The sequence below is a fragment of the Chrysemys picta genome, chromosome 7 (genome assembly GCF_011386835.1).
Source record: "Chrysemys picta bellii isolate R12L10 chromosome 7, ASM1138683v2, whole genome shotgun sequence".
NCBI lineage: Eukaryota > Metazoa > Chordata > Testudines > Emydidae > Chrysemys > Chrysemys picta.
Window position 1 is genome coordinate 63,381,246 of NC_088797.1, and position 20,292 is coordinate 63,401,537.

General features: G+C 47.0%; 1 protein-coding gene across 2 annotated transcripts in view; it reads left to right on the forward strand.

Moving 5' to 3' along the window:
- Positions 1–20,292, forward strand: part of TUBGCP2 (tubulin gamma complex component 2) — an 88,152-nt gene that overhangs the window by 43,425 nt on the left and 24,435 nt on the right. For both annotated transcript variants that reach the window (XM_005310794.5, XM_005310793.5), the window contains exons 11-13: positions 4,592–4,772; positions 5,511–5,683; positions 13,764–13,892. In XM_005310794.5, coding sequence (XP_005310851.2) covers positions 4,592–4,772; positions 5,511–5,683; positions 13,764–13,892 — 483 coding nt within the window. The remainder of the gene's footprint in view (positions 1–4,591; positions 4,773–5,510; positions 5,684–13,763; positions 13,893–20,292) is intronic.

The window sequence follows — 20,292 nt, forward strand, 5'->3', positions numbered from 1 at the left end:
TTAATTCCCTTTGCAAGGTCCAACTCTACATGGCTTTTGGCCTTCTCACTTTATCCCTACATGTTCTGACCTCAATAAAGTAGCTTTCCTTGCTGATCCTTCCCATCTTCCACTCCTTGTAGGCTTTCTGCTTTTTCTTAATCACCTCTCTGAGATGCTTGCTTATCCAGCTTGGTCTACAACTCCTGCCTATGAATTTTTTCCCCTTTCTTGGGATGCAGGCTTCTGATAGTTTCTGCAACTTTAACTTGAAGTAATTCCAGGCCTCCTCCGCCTTCAAATCCACAAGTTCTTCAGTCCAATCCACTTCCCTAACTAATTTCCTTAATGTTTTTAAGTTAGCCCTTTTGAAATCAAAAACCCTAGTCACAGATCTATTTTTGTTTATCCTTCAATTTAGTTTAAACTGAATTAGCTTATGATCACTCGAACCACGGTTGTCCCCTACAACCATTTCTTCTATGAGGTCCTCACTACTCACCATAACCAAATCTAAAATGGCATACCCTCTTGTTGGTTCAGCAACTACTTGGTGAAAGAATCCATCAGCTATCGCATCCAGGAAAATCTGAGCCCTATTATTATTACTAGCACTTGTCCTCCAGTCTATGTCTGGGAAGTCAGTCTCCCATGATTACATAATTCTTATTAGTATTTACTTCATTAAAAACATTAAAGAGGTCTCTATCCATATCCAAATCAGATCCCGGTGGTCTATACCACACCCCAAGCACTATCCCAGGGGTGGCTCCAGTAGCTTTCTTCCCCGATGTGGTTTTTGCCCAGACAGACTCTGTCTTATCCATTCCATCCCTTCTTATTTCTTTACAGTCTACCTCATCATTGATATACAGTGCTACTCCACCACCTTTGCCTTTATTTCTGTCTTTCCTAAACAGCACATACCCTTCAATACTTGTACTCCAGTCATGACTACTATTCCACCATGTTTCTGTTATCCCTATAATATGTGGTTTCATTTCCTGCACTAGTAACTCTAGTTCCTCCATTTTGTTACCTAGGCTCCTCGCATTGGTGTACAAACATCTTAATTTTTGCTGTTTGGCTTCGCTCACATTCTTTACCCGATTATGCCCAGACATTCTACTGCCAGTATCACCTGTTAGACTGGTATCTACATTACCCTTCCTCCTTATGTCCATTCTCCTACCCACGGCTGTATCCTTTCTTATTTCGTTTTCTTCCCTCTCAGTGTTAAAATCCGGCGTGGAGATTACTAGGACATCTCCCCCCAATTCCTAGTTTAAAGCTCTCTTAATCAGTTGTGCCAGCCTCCATCCTAGAAGTCTATTTCCCTCCCTACTCAGGTGAAGTCCATCCCAAGAGAACAATCCTCTGTCCATGAATGCATCCCAGTGGCCATACATCCCAAAGCCCTCCTTATAGCACCACTGCCTGAGCCATCTGTTGATCACCATAGTCTTGTCACACCTTTGTTGCTCTTGTCTAGGAACAGGCAGAATCCCTCTGAAGATCATCTGAAGCCATCTTTCAGAAGCTTCCACTTAGTGCTAATAGCTCACCAACCATTGCCATGTTTCCAATCTCCCCTTTTTTGGCTAAGACATTGAAAAGTTGCTGGCTTTCAAGCTCCAGTAGAGTATGTCCTCTGTCAGTGTCCTGGATACCACAGTCAGATTTCAGGCCAGAACACTGCTCAGAAACAACTCTGCTGGGGTTGATATATGAACTTCTTCTTATTTTAGACAGGAAATAAATGTCTTTGCTGATACACTGAAGGCTGCAGAGAGATCTACTAGTGTGAGCCCTACTGTGCTTTTGGTGAACACCCAAGCTTTGGGGACTAACTATGGTTGAGATCCCAGAGAATTGTTGTAGGGAACTACTCCCCATCACCCATCCTGTCTCAGGCAGAGTCCCCCACTCTTTCCCTCTTTAACACCTATTTTGAGCTCTTGCTGAGCGATCATGAGACACCATAGACTCGTGCGTCAGCAACATGCAGATGTCACAACTGTATGTCTCCTCCACTGATTCGACTCCTGCCATCATCAAGATGTCTCAGCCCCTGGAAGATATCAGCAGATGGATGAGAGTAGTTGGTTCAAGCTCAATATAAGAGAGACAAAAATGATGACAGCAGGAAGGGGCACTTTTTGAGTGACTTCATACACTAAACTTGCAAGTGATCAAGGGCATCAGATTGTCCAGGTGACGCACAGTTTCAGGATCATGCCGGACTCACCTTTGCTCCTGGACATAAAAATTGCCAAAAGGACAAGGAATGCCCTCATCCATCTCTGGCCCTCTTCCTCCTCTTGTTTAGATAAGAACTACATTTTCATTATCCCCAGGTTAGACTACTGCAGTTCACTGTGCCTTGGGCTTAACACAGCCATCACAAGAAGGCTGAAATTGACACTCCACATGGCAGCTCACGTCATTAGCAGCAAAAGCCTATGCAAACATATCACACACACATGTTTTGTGAACTCCGCTTCTTCACATTAGAGTGTTCAAGATACTGCACCTAATTGACAGCTCTGAATGGATTGGGTCCTGGCTACTTTAGAGATCTCCTCATCCTCCAGGACAGCTATGCTGCACAGGAATGATGCAGTTGGATAGACCAAGGTTAGGTTGTCAGGCACTGGGGACAGAACCTTCTCTAGGCTGAGCCCTACCTGATTGTTCTGATCCAAACGTAAGATGCATGTTTTCAAGATAATTTTTGCCCAGGAATGGGGCACATGTTTAATAAAAATCTGAACACACAAATACCTGGATCTGAGGGTGGGGAAAAAGGAAGACATCATAGTTCTAGTTGTATGTCCAATCACAGGAAAATCCATCCTCTACATGGGAGTCTGCATACTGACTGAGAGCTGATGGCTTTTGCTCCTTTTTTTTTCTACATTTAGCATTACGGATAGTTAACTTACTTAGCCGTCAGGAACAGTATCCCCGATAATGTCACGGCAAACCTGGTGGCTGAACTTTATGACTTTGTCTTCACCCACAACTATTTCACATTTGGGGACAATATATACCTTCAGGTCAGCGGCACTGCTATGGGTACCCCATGTTCCCACAGTATGCCAACATTTTTATGGCTGACTTAGAACAATGCTTCCTCAGCTCTCATCCCCTAATGCCCCTACTCTACTTGCGCTACATTGATGACATCTTCATAATCTGGACCCATGGAAAAGAAGCCCTTGAGGAATTCCACCATGATTTCAACAATTTCCATCCCACTATCAACCTCTGCCTGAACCAGTCCACACAAGAGATCCACTCCCTAGACACTACAGTGCTAATAAGCGATCGTCACATAAACACCACCCTATACCGGAAACCTACTGACCGCTATACTTACCTACATGCCTCCAGTTTTCATCCAGACCACATCACACGATCCATTGTCTACAGCCAAGCTCTAAGATACAACCGCATTTACTCCAATCCCTCAGACAGAGACAAACACCTACAAGATCTCTATCAAGCGTTCTTAAAACTACAATACCCACCTGCTGAAGTGAAGAAACAGATTGACAGAGCCAGAAGAGTACCCAGAAGTCACCTACTACAGGACAGGCCCAAAAAAGAAAGTAACAGAATGCCACTAGCCATCACCTTCAGCCCCCAACTAAAACCTCTCCAGCACATCATCAAGGAACTACAACCTATCCTGAAGGACAATCCATCACTCTCACAGATCTTGGGAGACAGGCCAGTCCTCGCTTACAGACAGCCCCCCAACCTGAAGCAAATACTCACCAGCAACCACACAACAAAAACACTAACCCAGGAACCTTTCCTTGCAACAAAGCACGTTGCCAGCTCTGTCCATATATCTATTCAAGGGACACCATCATAGGACCTAATCACATCAGCCACACCATCAGGGGCTTGTTCACCTGCACATCTACCAATGTGATAAATGCCATCATGTGCCAGCAATGCCCCTCTGCCATGTACATTGGCCAAACCGGACAGTCTCTACGCAAAAGAATAAATGGACACAAATCAGACATCAAGAATTATAACATTCAAAAACCAGTCGGAGAACACTTCAACCTCCCTGAACACTCAATTACAGACCTGAAAGTCCCAATTCTTCAACAACAGACTCCAACGAGAAACTGCAGAATTGGAATTAATTTGCAAACTGGACACCATTAAATTAGGCTTGAATAAAGACTGGGAGTGGATGGGTCATTTCACAAACAATAAACTGTTTCACCGTGCTATTTTTTCCCCTACTGTTACTCACACCTTCTTGTCAACAGTTTGAAATGGGCCATCCTGATTATCCCTACAAAAGTTTTTTTTTCTCCTGCTGATAATAGACTAACCTTAATTAATTAGTCTAGTTAGAGTTGGTATGGCAACCCCCATTTTTTCATGTTCTCTTCCTACTGTATTTTCCACTGCATGCATCTGATGAAGTGGGTTTTAACCCAAGAAAGCTTATGCCCAAATAAATTTGCTAGTCTCTAAGGTTCCACAAGTACTCCTCGTTCTTTTTGCTGATACAGACTAACACTCTGAAACTTAACTTACTTTCTAACTCCTTTCTTTTTTGTATTTGCATTTTGTCAAGCAGGTCTATAAAGCACTACTTCCTAATGGACCAAGGAGATTTCTTTGTTCACTTCATGGATCTAACAGAAGAGGAACTGAAAAAGCCGGTAGATGACATTATACCTACTAGATTAGAAGCTTTGCTTGAATTAGCCTTGAGAATGAGCACTGCCAACACAGACCCATTTAAAGATGATTTAAAGGTAAGTGTCTATATAAGCAGAAAATAATCTGAAATAGAGTAGTGTGGCCCATCCATGTCCTAGAAAAATCCATATGCTTTAAAGAAAATTGTAAAAGCAAAGCAAAGAATCCTAGATAATATAGATGGAAGTAAAAGCCCTCTTCAGCTGTCTCAGGATACTCTCCTTTCCACTTCTATTCCTGCTTCGTTATTGACTCCTGTGCTGAAAGGATGTGGTGGATGCAGTACTGCTGAGTGGGTACTTCCGCTTTTATTTCTAGCTCTGAACCCCATAGCCCAAAATAATAAAATGAAGTGTTTGAGTCAATTAGTAGCGTCTGTCTACCTATTATGTTCAGAAACTTTTGCATGAAAGTCCCAAGAACTTCTTGAAGCTTTATTCAGGTCTAGCTGTCCAGTAGTAACTGACATTCAGCAGAGATGGATCTTTGCTGCCCCTTGTTTAGCTGTCTTGAGGTTAATGATCTCTCCACAAAACATCAAACTGACCATTCTTCTATCTGTTCATGCGCTAATGTCACCAGAACTGACACTGCTGATTAGCCCATCAACAACATGATGGATACTGTACAAGTCGCTATTACTTAATTGGGTATTGTTTTCAAGACTTGAGAATGAATCTAACAACACTTTGTACAATGCATTCAGGCCAGTCCTCTTGCCACACATGCCTGCAGCTAAACAATAATAGAAAATGTCCAGCAACATCTTTTTCCTGCTCTTTGTTTCTTTACAGATTGACCTGATGCCCCATGATCTCATTACACAGCTCTTGAGAGTTCTGGCCATTGAAACAAAACAGGAAAAGGCCATTATCAATGCTGATCCTACAGAGCTCACTCTCAGTGGCCTAGAAGCATTTTCTTTTGATTACATTGTCAAATGGCCTCTGTCACTCATTATAAACAGGTAAAGTATTAGGCCACAAAGGAAAAACACAAACCTACTTCTGCACAGAACTCATACAGTAGTTTAAAAAAACAAGACAAAACAACAGAAGATGTCTCTTTCTTGGAAGATGTAAACTACCTAGGTTAGTGATACGTAAAAGGGCAGTACTGAGGTCATTTACTTCCATTGCTATGCCTGTTAGATCCTTAGACCATGACTTTATGTGCATTAAAACACTGGCAAATTATTGGTTATATGACCAAAATACCTGAGGCGTCTTTAGAATTTCAGGCTTCTGTTTTAAACTATATAAAAACATAAAACTTAGCTGGAAATTCTAGCAACATATTTTATAACTTAAGATTGCCTATGTATTTCCAGTCTAACCTCACCGTCCCCTATTGTAGTCACTCATAGCTTTCTGAAATGGTTGCCTTTCAGGCAGAAATATTCCAAGTTAAGTCTCTGCTTGAAGGTGAATTCTTATTTTAAAGTTTGAGCAAATGGATCAGCCATTCTTTGAATGAGAAAAGAGTTTGGGAAATACATTTCCATCATTATTTTAAAAAAAGGCACTTCTGTAGTAGCTCTTGAAACAAAATGAAGCAAACCATTGTCATTGAGAAATACCTTTAGTGTTGTGATGAAAATTGGTTTTTATTTGACCAAGTTCTTCCTCGAGTGCTTGCTCATATCGATTCCAATTAGATGCATGCGCGCCGCATGCACGATCATCGGAAGATTTTTACCCTAGCAACACTCGGTGGGTCAGCTGAGGCGCCCTCTGGAGTGGCGCCCTTATGGCGCCGGATATATGCCCCTGCCGACCCAGCGCCCCCTCAGTTCCTTCTTACCGCCCGTGATGGTCGTTGGAACTGTGGAGCGCAGCTTAGCTGATTTCCACTTCCCTAGCTCTTAGCTTGTTTATATTTGTAGATAGTTGTTATAGAGTAGTTGTTAGTAGTTTCTAGTTGTAGTTATTGTTGTTAGTGTACATGGTAATTGGAGGTAAGGGGTGTCTCCCCTTCCGTCCCTCCTGGTACCCGGGCTCATGCCTAGGTCTCCGGGTTTCAAACCGTGCTCGGCCTGCCTTAAGCCAATGCCTACGGGAGACCCCCACGACTCCTGTTTGAAGTCCCTGGAGGAATCCCATCAATCAGATAAGTGCAGCATTTGTAAGGCATTTAAGCCTTGGACTAAAAAGGAGCGGGACTTTCTCTTGAAGCAGCTCCTGATGGAAGTGGCACTTAGCCCAATGTCCTCGGCCCCGCGCCGAGACCCGGGGCCATTGGTCCAAAGCGCGCCTCCGGCACCGGAAACAAGAGCTTCGTGACCCGGCACCGGCAAAGACTCCTGGCACCGGACGTCTCCAGCACCGCTACCAGCACGGCACTGTTCGCTATCTCCGGGATCTAAGAAGCAGCGCAAGCAACCTGCTGCTCTGATGCAGTTGCCGGCACCGCCTGTGCCCCCCTTGGAGCATCGTTCTGTGCCGGACCACCCCTCGAAGGCACCAACTCCAGTACTGTCAATTCCAGCGCCACAAGCGCCATGGAGTCCGGTGCACATAAGCTCCCCAGTGCATACCGCGGTCGAGCTCGGTCTACCTTCCACCCCGGAGACTTTACTTTCTCCACGGCACGTGATCTGATTGTGCTCACCGAGCTGGGACTGTCGCAACCTTCAATACCGCCAGTGCAGGCTGTTCCCTTGAAAGGGAAGCCCTCCATGATGCGTCCTCCGTCGCAGACCGAGACGTGTCAGCACCGATCTTGGTCCCAATCCAGGTCACGGTCCTGATCCAGCCGTTGGTCTCGTCCACGGCACCGCTCCGCCTCACGAAGATCTTCGTCCTGCTACAGCCAGTATCGGTCCATTTCCCGGCACCAATCCCAGTGCCGATCTACTCGGAGTCGATCCCGGCACCGCTCCGCCCGTAGATCTTCATCGAGATCCAGATCTGCCTCCCGGCACCGATACGACCGTCGGTCCCGATCCAGATCGCAGTACCACTCAAGACTGCGGCGCTGATCTTCATCTCCGCAGCGCGGGGCAACAACGCAGGACAGTGCGACCCAGCATGAGCGGTCGGCTCCACCTTGGCCGTCCCACCCCAACTCGAGGTCGTCCCAAGCAGAAAGTGGCTACCACGTCCATGACCAAGACACAGACGGTGCTAGCCAATGGTACGACGAGAGGCAGGATCCTGCTTAGGGACCCCCACAATGGTCCTTTTGGACCCCATGAGCGTGCCATCAGGCCCAAGGTATCCCCTCGGGGCTTCTCGCTCTGCCCACTCAGAACCCCGGGTCCCGGAGGCCACTGTCAGTCGCTCCACCCGCCCCCCCACCCCCTCCGGGGGCTTGGAGGCGACGGCCCTACCCTCTGCTCATGCCCATGCCCATAGCATGGTGGACCTAGGGCAGCCGGACTCCCCTCCCCCAGCAAGATTTGCACCAGGACCCATTAGTCCTGGGCGTATCCTCCTCGTTTTCGCCTGACAAGGCGGTGGCGGGTACATCCTCCTCTGGCCCCCCACCTGTAGACCTCCATGCACACCAAGACTTACTTCGCAGGGTGGCACAAAACATGAACCTCCAGGTGGAGGAGGTGGTGGAGGTCGAGGACCCGGTAGTGGACATTTTATCTGCCTATACCCCGACACGTATAGCCTTGCCGTTTATTTGGACCATCCAGGCTAATGCCAATACAATCTGGCAATCTTCGGCGTCTATTCCTCCCACTGCCAAGGTGGTGGAGAGGAAGTCCCCTCCAAAGACTATGAGTACTTGTACATTCACCCCCAACCGTGCTCCCTCGTTGTACAGTACATTAATGAGAGAGAAAGAGACAGCCAACAAGCTCCCGCTTCTAAATCCAAGGATGGTAGACGCCTGGATTTATTCGGCCACAAGATCTATTCTACTGGCGGCCTACAACTCAGAGTGGCTAACCAGCAGACCCTCTTGAGTCATTATAATTATAATACCTGGAACTCGATGGGAAAGTTCAAAGAGCTTGTTCCTCAGGAGTCCAGGGAGGAGTTCAGGGCCTTGCTAGAGGAGGGCAAGAAAGTAGCCAGGACATCTTTGCAGGCCTCGATAGATGCGGCAGACTCGGCAGCTAGGACTCTAGCCTCGGGCGTAGCTATGTGCCGCATTTCATGGCTGCAGGTGTCCGGTCTTCCCGGGAACTGCAGCAAACTATCCAGGACCTGCCCTTTGGCCATGGTCTATTTTCAGACATAACTGACTCCAGAGTCTGAAGGATAACCGGGCCATCATGCGTTCATTGGGCATGCATACCCCGGTGACGCAACGTAGGCCCTTCCGACCCCAATCACAGCGCACCTACCCTAACCCCCGGCCGAGACAGGACTTCTCTAGAAGACGTAGCCGGGGTGGTAGGAGGAGACAATCTGGTCCTCAGACGGGCCAGACCCAGGACCCCCCTAAACCATCGGCGGGGCCCAAAAAAACCTTTGAAGGTGCGCCCGAGGGCGGAGCACCAATCTCCTTCCAGGATCCTTCCCTACCTTTCACCAACTGCCTCTCCTATTTCCTCCCTGCGTGGTCCCGCATAACGTCAGACCGCTGGGTCCTACGCACGATGGAGAGTGGATACCGCCTTCAATTTGTTTTGTCCCCCCCCCCTTCCCACCCTCCCTCCCCATCCCTCTTCAGGGACCCTTCTCACGAGCAACTCCTCCAGGAGGTCCAAATGCTCCTAACTATCGGAGCTATAGAGGAGGTTCCAAAGGAACTGCGGGGCAGTGGGTTTTACTCCTGCTACTTCCTAATCCCCAAGGCGAAGGGGGGCTGCGGCCCATTCTGTACCTGCGTGGACTCAACAAATATATGGTAAAGTTGAAGTTCCGCATGGTTTCCCTGGGGACCATTATTCCTTCCCTGGAGCCTGGTACTCCACCCTTGACATGAAGGATGCGTACTTCCACATAGCGATTTACCCGCTGTACAGGCGCTTCCTTCGCTTTGTGGTCAACCAACAGCACTTCCAATTTACTGTCCTTCCCTTCGGCCTATCCACTGCACCAAAGGTCTTTACAAAGTGTACGGCCCTCGTACCTGCCTCACTCCATCGACATCAGATCCAAGTGTTTCCGTACCTCAACGACTGGCTCATTCAGGGTCGCTCCAAGCTCCAGGTGCAATCTCATGTTCAGTTCACCATGAGCTTATTCAGACAGCTGGGCCTGCTGCTCAATGTCAAAAAGTCCACTTTGGAGCCGACCCAAAGAATAGATTTCATCGGAGCAGTCCTGGATTCAAATCTCGCCCGGGCATGCCTACCGCACGCCCGCTTTCAGTCCATGGCGAGCATTATCCACGGTCTCCAAAGCTTCCCGACCTCGACAGCACAGACGTGCTTCGGTCTACTGGGACACATGGCATCTTACACCTTCGTGACCAGACATGCCAGACTGCGCCTTCAGCCACTCAGGCCTGGCTCTCATCCGTGTACTGCCTGGGCCGGGACAATTTAGACACAGTGCTCACAGTACCGACGGAAATCTTAACCTCCCTGGTCTGGTGGCTGAACCCCAACTCGGTATGCGGGGGGATGCCATTCCATGCCCCACAGCCCTCCCTGGTCGTAACCCCAGACGCATCATCTCTGGGCTGGGGCGCTTATCTTGCGGACCTTCGCACACAGGGCCTTTGGTCCACACAAGAGCTATCCCTGCACATCAATGTACAGGAACTGAGAGCAGTACGCCTGGCGTGTCAGGTGTTCCGCAAACACCTTCAGGGTCATTGTGTCGCAGTTTTCACAGACAACACAACGGCCATGTTTTACATCAACAAACAAAGGGGAGCGCGATTGTCCCCCTCTCTGTCGGGAAGCCATTTTCCTGTGGGAATTCTGCATAGCCCACTCGATTGACCTGGTGGTGTCGTTTCTCCCAGGAATCCAAAACACCTTGGCAGATCGCCTCAGCAGATCCTTTCTGGCTCATGAGTGGTCGTTTCGCCTGGACGTTATCCATTCTGTTTTCCGGAAGTGGGGGTTTTCCCAAATAGACCTTTTTGCCTCTCGCGAGAATTGGAAGTGCCAGGTGTTCTGCTCTCTCCAGGGGCACTCCCCGGGCTCCCTATCGGAGGCCTTCCTGATACCGTGGAAAGACCACCTGTTCTACGCCTTTCCTCCATTCCCGTTAGTCCACAAAATCCTTCTCAAGTTGTGCAGAGACATGGCCCGCTTAATCTTGATCGCCTCGGCGTGGCCCAGGCAACATTGGTATACCACTCTCCTCGATCTGTCGGTGACCACCCCACTTCCACTCCCGTTGTGGCCGGACCTGATCACTCAAGAACACGGCAGACTATGTCATCCGGACCCGCAATCCCTCCATCTCACAGCATGGATGCTGCATGACTCAATCTGAGCTACGTTGCTCCCACTCGGTGCAGCACGTACTTTTGGGTAGCAGAAAGCCCTCTACTAGGTCCACGTATTTGGCCAAGTGGAAGCGTTTCTCCCGCTGGTGTGCCCTGAGCAATACTGTCCCTCTGGAGGTACCAGTACCTACCATCTTAAGCTATCTCTTGTCCTTGAAACAGCAAGGCCTGGCAGTTTCATCCATCAGAGTACACCTAGCAGCGATTTCGGCCTTCCAGCCAGGCGAAAATGGGCGCTCGGTTTTCTCCAATCCCATGGTCAGCAGGTTCCTCAAGGAATTGGAATGTCTGTACCCACAAATTCGGCATCCAGCACCTACGTGGGACCTCAGCCTGGTCCTATCCAGACTCATGGGTGCCCCGTTCGAGCCGATGGCCACTTGCTCGCTGCTGTACAGCTTTCCTCGTCGCCATCACTTCGGCGAGACGTGTGTCGGAGCTTCGAGCCCTCACGTCGGACCCAATGTATACAGTGTTCCATAAGGACAAGGTACAGCTACGACCATATCCCGCCTTCCTTCCTAAGGTGGTGTCAACCAAGACATGGAAGGCAGTCTTCCTTCCAGTCTTCTATCCGAAGTCTCACGCTTCTCGACGAGAACAACAGCTGCACTCCCTTTTAGGAGAACGACCCAGCTGTTCGTAGCTGTGGCAGACTGGATGAAGGGCCTTCCGGTTTCCACCCAGCGCATCTCGTCCTGGATTACATCATGCATCTATGCATGCTATGACTTGGCTGGTGTCCCAACTACGCATCTTACCGCCCACTCCACTCGGGCTCAAGTTTCGTCCTCCGCTTTCCTGGCTCATGTACCCATACAGCAGATCTGTAGGGCAGCAACTTGGTCATACTTTGCTTCCCACTATGCGATAGTGCAGCAGTCCAGGGGTGATGCCGCATTTTGTTCAGCGGTCCTTCACTCCACGACATCTCACTCCGACCCCACTGCCTAGGTAAGGCTTGGGAGTCATCTAATTGGAATCGATATGAGCAAGCACTCGAAGAAGAAAAGACAGTTACTCACCTTTGTAACTGTTGTTCTTCGAGATGTGTTGCTCATATCCATTCCAAACCCGCCCTCCTTCCCCTCTGTCGGAGTAGCCAGCAAGAAGGAACTGAGGGGGCGCTGGGTTGGCAGGGGCATATATCCAGCTCCATAAGGGTGCCACTCCAGGGGCACCTCAGCCAACCCACTCAGTGTTGCTAGGGTAAAAATCTTCCAAAGATCATGCACGCAGCGCAACACATCTCAAAGAACAACAGTTACAAAGGTGAGTAACCGTCTTTTCCGATAGTTTGAAAATTCCACTTAAGCTGCGGCACAATCTCCTGCCTTCATTAGCAAGTGCTGGTGTAACCCCCACACCTCCTGGGTGTGGTGCGCTGTCCCAGCTAGTGGCACCAAGACCACTAAAAGAGAGATTGAGTCTGCTCTACAGCTTTAGCTAAGGGCCATATGGATTTTAGCTCATGCAGTAGAGCTCATGTATTTAGCTCCAGAGGTCCCAGGTTTGATCCTGACAACTGGGGTCTGTCAGTGTTACATTGGCAGTCCTGCTTGTGACACACAAACAGACAGGAGGTTGCTCTTTCAACAGGAAGGAACAAAATGAGTTCACCTGGGATCCCACAATTAGCTGTTAATAAATGACCAAAATTGTATATCCTTTAATCTGGGCCTCACCTTTTAAAAATCAACAGGCTTGTGGGACTTTAAAGTCATGCTTATAAGAAAATATTTCTGCTCTCTAAAGGTGAGTGTGGTGTAAATTAGATCCATACTCTGGGGTTTAGGCTTAAGTTAGAGCTAGATACTGGCTAACAAGTTCATTGAGTTGAGTACTTGGGAGAAGTACTGTCAGCAAAAGTATCACAGCCTCCACGTGTCTGACCCTTTTCTTTTATCGTTGGAGAGGCTCTAGACTAAAGTCTGTTCTGTTACGAGGGCTATACTTAAAAAGCAAATGTTCTGTGAGATGGTCCCCTCATGTTTCTGCTTTTGGGATGCAGGTCTCTGCTGCAGAGCTTTAGAACTTTGCAGAAAGCTGCATCTGTTGGGTGGGGCACAAGGGCCTTTTTGTGACACTGAATGTTTGGTGTCCAAAGATATTAACAGAAGTGCCAGCCCCACCCACCTCTGTTCCCCCTTTTAGTGCATTGACAGCAAGTAGAGGAAACTGTCACTGTGTCCAGAGCCTGGTCCTTGGCCATGTCTTTCTCCTTTTTCTCTTAAAAATCTTGGTGAAAAGTAGAAGCATTAACACTAGTTTTTAGTGTAGTTGGTGCACTGCTGCACACTTTGGCATCTGCCAGCCTTCCAGCACTCCTTCCCCAGACAGACATGAGTGTGTTTCTTTTTCAGAACTGTGCAGAACAGTCAGGTGGGGGGGGGGGGGCTGTCTAACTGGCTGTTCATGGTGTTGGGGAGTTTGAGGAGGGGGTGCTGGAAGGCTGGCATCACTACTGGGGCAATTATGATTGTGGTTGCTTTAGTGATGAGTAGTGCATCTCTGGGTGGAGGAGTAAAATGTATGTCATGTTAGACGCCGTAGCTTTTTATTTCCTTGCTTTGGTGGTTTTGTCTTATGTGTGGTATATAGAGCAACCTTATCTTGTCTGCTAATTAGAATGGGGTTTAATCTTTATTATCTTTGTTCTTCCTGTGTTCTATTTCCAGGAAAGCTTTAACCAGATACCAGATGCTTTTCAGACACATGTTCTATTGCAAGCACGTGGAGAGACAGTTGTGCAATGTTTGGATCAGCAATAAGGCTGCTAAGGAGTACTCACTACATTCAGCTAAGTGGTATGGCTTTTTTTCTCCCACTGGAGTATTGTGAAGTTTTTTTTTCTTCTTAGTGGTTACACATTTTAAATGTCCCTTGTTCTGGTCCCTTCTCTAAGTCATTGTACGTGCCTTTGCCAGGCGAAGAGCCAACTGCAGTTGTTTTAAGCAGCATTTCAGCATCTGATAGAAAGCCTGCTGATTAATTCAGACCTTGTACTTAATGGTTATTATTCTTTAAAGATAATTTAGTGCTAGTAAAGTATTAGTAAAGTGTACCCACCCCCGGTGAGGTCTCTGGTGGTCTTAGCCCCCAGTAAGAAAGATGACAGGGAAATAGGTGTCTACCCCAAAATCAAAGTATGCTAAAACACTCAACCTGTTTGGCAGAAAGCTGGCCTGCAGTTCAAGATCACTAACCAGCTGGCATTGCTGGGGCACTATGACTTTAACTTCTGGGACAATATATTAAAATTTATAGACACATTGCCAAAGGATGCAAGACAAGACTTTCTTGGTTGCTAAATGAGGGAAAGTTATTGGCTAGAACCTCATTTCAGGTGGGGTTGGATGCTGCTGACTCTGCTGCTAGGGCATGGCATTGGCCATTTCAATGCACAGATGTTCATGGCTCCAGTCATTAGGTCTCCCTCGAGGTCCAACAGACTTTCCCTTTGAAGGGTGATCCGTTTTTCTGCAAGCAGACTACATGACAAGCCACGTATTCTGAAAGACTCCAGGTCAACACTCAGATCTTTGGGCATAGATTCATAGATTCTAGGACTGGAAGGGACCTTGAGAGGTCATAGAGTCCAGTCCCCTGCCCGCATGGCAGGACCAAATACTGTCTAGACCATCCCTGATAGACATTTATCTAACCTACTCTTAAATATCTCCAGAGATGGAGATTCCACAACCTCCCTAGGCAATTTATTCCAGTGTTTAACCACCCTGACAGTTAGGAACTTTTTCCTAATGTCCAACCTAGACCTCCCTTGCTGCAGTTTAAGCCCATTGCTTCTTGTTCTATCCTTAGAGGCTAAGGTGAACAAGTTTTCTCCCTCCTCCTTATGACACCCTTTTAGATACCTGAAAACTGCTATCATGTCCCCTCTCAGTCTTCTCTTTTCCAAACTAAACAAACCCAATTCCTTCAGCCTTCCTTCATAGGTCATGTTCTCAAGACCTTTAATCATTCTTGTTGCTCTTCTCTGGACCCTTTCCAATTTCTCCACATCTTTCTTGAAATGCGGTGCCCAGAACTGGACACAATACTCCAGCTGAGGCCTAACCAGAGCAGAGTAGAGCGGAAGAATGACTTCTCGTGTCTTGCTCACAACACACCTGTTAATACATCCCATAATCATGTTTGCTTTTTTTGCAAGCATCACACTGTTGATGCATATTTAGCTTGTGGTCCACTATAACCCCTAGATCCCTTTCTGCCGTACTCCTTCCTAGACAGTCTCTTGCCATTCTGTATGTGTGAAACTGATTTTTTCTTCCTAAGTGGAGCACTTTGCATTTGTCTTTGTTAAACTTCATCCTGTTTACCTCAGACCATTTCTCCAATTTGTCCAGCTCATTTTGAATTAAGACCCTGTCCTCCAAAGCAGTTGCAATCCCTCCCAGTTTGGTATCATCCACAAACTTAATAAGCGTATTTTCTATGCCAATATCTAAGTCATTAATGAAGAGCTTGAACAGAGCCGGTCTCAAAACAGACCCCTGCGGAACCCCACTCGTTATGCCTTTCCAGCAGGATTGGGAACCATTAATAACAACTCTCTGAGTACGGTTATCCAGCCAGTTATGCACCCACCATCTAAATTGTATTTGCCTAGTTTATCGATAAGAATATCATGCGAGACCGTATCAAATGCCTTACTAAAGTCTAGGTATACCACATCCACAGCTTCTCCCTCATCCACAAGACTCGTTATCCTGTAGAAGAAAGCTGTCAGATTGGTTTGACATGATTTGTTCTTTACAAATCCATGCTGGCTGTTCCCTATCACCTTACCACCTTCCAAGTGTTTGCAGATGATTTCCTTAATTACTTGCTCCATTATCTTCCCTGGCACAGAAGTTAAACTAACTGGTCTGTAGTTTCCTGGGTTGTTTTTATTTCCCTTTTTATAGATGGGCACTATATTTGCCCTTTTCCAGTCTTCTGGAATCTCTCCCGTCTCCCATGATTTTCCAAAGATAATAGCTAGAGGCTCAGATACCTCCTCTATTAGCTCCTTGAGTATTCTAGGATGCATTTCATCAGGCCCTGGTGACTTGCAGGCATCTAACTTTTCTAAGTGATTTTTAACTTGTTCTTTTTTTATTTTATCTGCTAAACCTACCCCCTTGCCATTAGCATTCACTATGTTAGGCATTCCTTCAGACTTCTCGGTGAAGACAGAAACAAAGAAGTCATTAAGCATCTCTGCCATTTCTAAGTTTCCTGTTACTGTTTCTCCCTCTTCACTAAGCAGTTGGCCTACCCTGTCTTTGGTCTTCCTCTTGCTTCTAATGTATTATTTCCCTTTGTTCCCGTAGCTAGTTTGAGCTCATTTTGTGCCTTTGCCTTTCTAATCTTGCCCCTGCATTCCTGTGTTGTTTGCCTGTATTCATCCTTTGTAATCTGTCCTAGTTTCCATTTTTTATATGACTCCTTTTTATTTTTTAGATCATGCAAGATCTCGTGGTTAAGCCAAGGTGGTCTTTTGCCACATTTTCTATCTTTCCTAACCAGCGGAATAGCTTGCTTTTGGGCCCTTAATAGTGTCCCTTTGAAAAACTGCCAACTCTCCTCAGTTGTTTTTCCCGTCAGTCTTGATTCCCATGGGACCTTATCTATCAGCTCTCTGAGCTTACCAAAATCCGCCTTCCTGAAATCCATTGTCTCTATTTTGCTGTTCTCTCTTCTACCCTTCCTTAGAATTTCAAACTCTATGATTTCATGATCACTTTCACCCAAGCTGCCTTCTACTTTCAAATTCTCAACGAGTTCCTCCCTATTTGTTAAAGTCAAGTCTAGAACAGCTTCCTCCCTAGTAGTTTTTTCAACCTTCTGAAATAAAAAGTTGTCTGCAATGCAGTCCAAGAATTTGTTGGATAGTCTGTGCCCCGCCGTGTTATTTTCCCAACATATAGTTGAAGTCCCCCATCACCACCAAATCTAGGGCTTTGGATGATTTTGTTAGTTGTTTAAAAAAAGCCTCATCCACCTCTTCCACCTGGTTAGGTGGCCTGTAGTAGACTCCTAGCATGACATCACCCTTGTTTTTTACCCCGTTTAGCCTAACCCAGAGACTCTCAACACTTCCATCTCCTATGTCCATCTCTACCTCAGTCCAAGTGTGTAAATTTTTAATATATAAGGCAACACCTCCTCCCTTTTCCCCCGTCTATCCTTCCTGAGCAAACTGTACCCATCCACACCAACATTCCAATCATGTGTATTATCCCACCAAGTTTCAGTGATGCCAACAATGTCATAGTTGTATTTATTTATTAGCGCTTCCAGTTCTTCCTGCTATGGGTAATAACCCATACTTCTCGCATTTGTATATAGGCATCTAAGATACTGGTTTGATCTTTCCTCCCAGTTTTGTCCTGACCCTCCTTTCTCTCTACCAATATAGCCCACACTCCCTCTCGTTTCCGACCCATCTCCCAGGTCTCCATGTTCCCCACTTACCTGTGGGCTTTGCTCACCTGTCCCTGTCGAACCTAGTTTAAAGCCCTCCTCACTAGGTTAGCCGGTCTGTGTCCAAATAGGGTCTTTCCCCTCCTTGAAAGGTGAACGCCATCTCTGCCTAGCAGTCCTTCCTCGAATAGCATCCCGCCCCAAAGAAAAAGCAGTTTTGTCCTCAGCAGCCACACTGCTATTTTGCTTTCACACCTTGCCACTAGGACAGGGGTTCTCAAACTGGGGGTCGGGACCCCTTGGGGGGTCGCAAGGTTATTACATGGTGGGGTCACGAGCTGTCAGCCTCCACCCAAACCCAGCTTTGCCTCCGACGTTTATAATGGTGTTAAATTTATAAAAAAGTGTTTTTAGTGTATAAGGGGGGGTCGCACTCAGAGGCTTGCTGCTATTTTCTTCATCTCATCTGGTCACCCTACTCACCACAGACCAGTGGGTCTGAAGCACAGTGGAATTGGGATAAACCCTTTAGTTCATTTCTATCCCCCCTTCCCACTACCTTCCCTATACATCTTCGGGGACCACTCTCATGAGGAAGTTCTCCTTTGGGAGGTGCAGTGTCTCCTACAGTTGAGAGCCATAGAGGAGGATCCGCAGTTGCACAGAGGGAAGGGGTCTTATTCCCTATATTTCCTGATCCCAAAAGCAAAATGAGGCCTCAGACCCATACTAGACCTGTGTCACCTCAACAAACATTTAAGAGACTGGAATTCTGCACTCAACTTAAAAGATGCGCATTTCCATATGGCAATACAAAAGTGTATGGTAGCAGTGGCTCCTTTCCTCAGAAAATCAGGAATTCAAGTGTTTCCCTACCTGGATGACTGGTTGGTGAGAGGGTGGTCCAACGCTCAGGTGCTGTCCAGCATGATTGTGATCCAATCCACCTTTGACACGCTTGGCATCAACACAGAGAAGTCAGTCCTATCTCCTGTACAAAAATAGAGTTCATAGGAGCAGTCTTGGACTCTCCAAAAGCAAAACCTTCCTTCCCCAGGTACATAAGAACATAAGAATGGCCCTACTGGGTCAGACCAAAGGTCCATCTAGCCCAGTATCCTGTCTTCCGACAGTGGCCAGTGCCAGGTGCCCCCGCGGGAATGAACAGAACAGGTAATCATCAAGTGATCCATCCCCTGTCGCTTATTCCCAGCTTCTGGCAAACAGAGGCTAGGGACACCATTCTAGACAATGCTGGCCATTGCTTTAGATCTGAAGGTTTATCCCACCGTAACAGTGCAAAATTGCCTCAGGCTTCTTGCAGCCATAACAGGTTTTTGTCAGAAGATAGACGGATATTCAGTATTCGCTCATTCAACAGCAAAGAGATTCCTCAAGGGTATGTGTAACCTCTTCCCACAAATCAGATGTCCTTTACCAGCATGGGACATTAATCTGGTCTTCAGGGGCCTAACAAAACCCCCTTTTGAACTCCTGGCCACATACTCACTTATGCATCTGTCTATGAAAACAGCATTCCTAGTGGCCATCACGTCAGCTCAGAGGATCGAGGAAATAGGGGCTGTAATGGTACACCCTCCCTTCACAATTTTCTTTAAGGCAAAGGTCACACTGAGATCACACCCAAAGTTCCTCTCCAAAGTAGCCTCGTCCTTCCATATAAAACAGTTCATTCACCTTCCCTCCTTCTTCCAAAAGCCTGACCCTAACAACAGAGAAGCAATATTGCATACACTTGATGTCAGGAAAGCTTTGTGGCATTCTATTTGGATAGAACAAAAGACTTTAGGAAATCTCCTAATCTATTCCTCTCAATTGCAGACAGATTCAAGGGATCTGCAATATCAGATCAGAGACTCCAGATGAATATCGAACTGCATTAACTATTGCTGTCATGCCCGCAATCTGCAACCTCCATTTGGAATCCAAACTCGTTCCATGAGATCCGTTTCCACTTCTGTAGCCTTCATCAAAAATGTTCCCATTACAGAAATAAGCAGAGCAGCAACTTGGGCATCCGCTCATACATTTTCAGAATGTTATGAATGTTACCCATGACTCAGCATGTGATGCCATGTTTGCCTCCACATTATTAGCATCAGTAATAGACTCGACTCTGAAGCCCCACCCCTCCATCAGGGATACCGCTGTAGAGTCACCCACAGTGGAGCACCCATAATGACACTACTCAAAGAAGAAAGAATGGGTTACTCACCTTGTACAGTAACTGTGGTTCTTCGAGATGTGTGTCCCCATGGGTGCTCCACAACCCTCCCTTCTCCCCTCTACTTTGGAGTTCTCAATAAAGGGCTCTGTGGGGAGAGAAGGAACTGAGGGCAGTTTGCCCGCACAGTACTAGATAGCCTCAAGACAGAGAGCGCAAGTGTGAGCCAAATGGAGACTGCTACCTAAAATCTCTGATCAGAAGTGCAGGGATGCAGATACCCCTACAATGGAATATGCCTAGGGACTCTCATCTCAAAGAACCACAAAGTTAGTAACCCCTTCTTCCTCTGGCTACCTCTCCCACCATCACCCAAGAGTTTGGTAGTGGAGATAGCCAGGGTTTAGGGGAAACCAGCCAAGTCTCTGGTACTGCATCCTAGCACTCCGTGCTGGAATTAACGTGCTTGGTGGGTTTACCGGTCCTGGCTGCAATGTTTCACAGGCCACGTGACTACTTCTTTAATTTGATCCTGTTTCCTTCTTGTCACTAAGAGGACCAGATCTTAGAAGGTTGTCTCATGCATTTTGCAT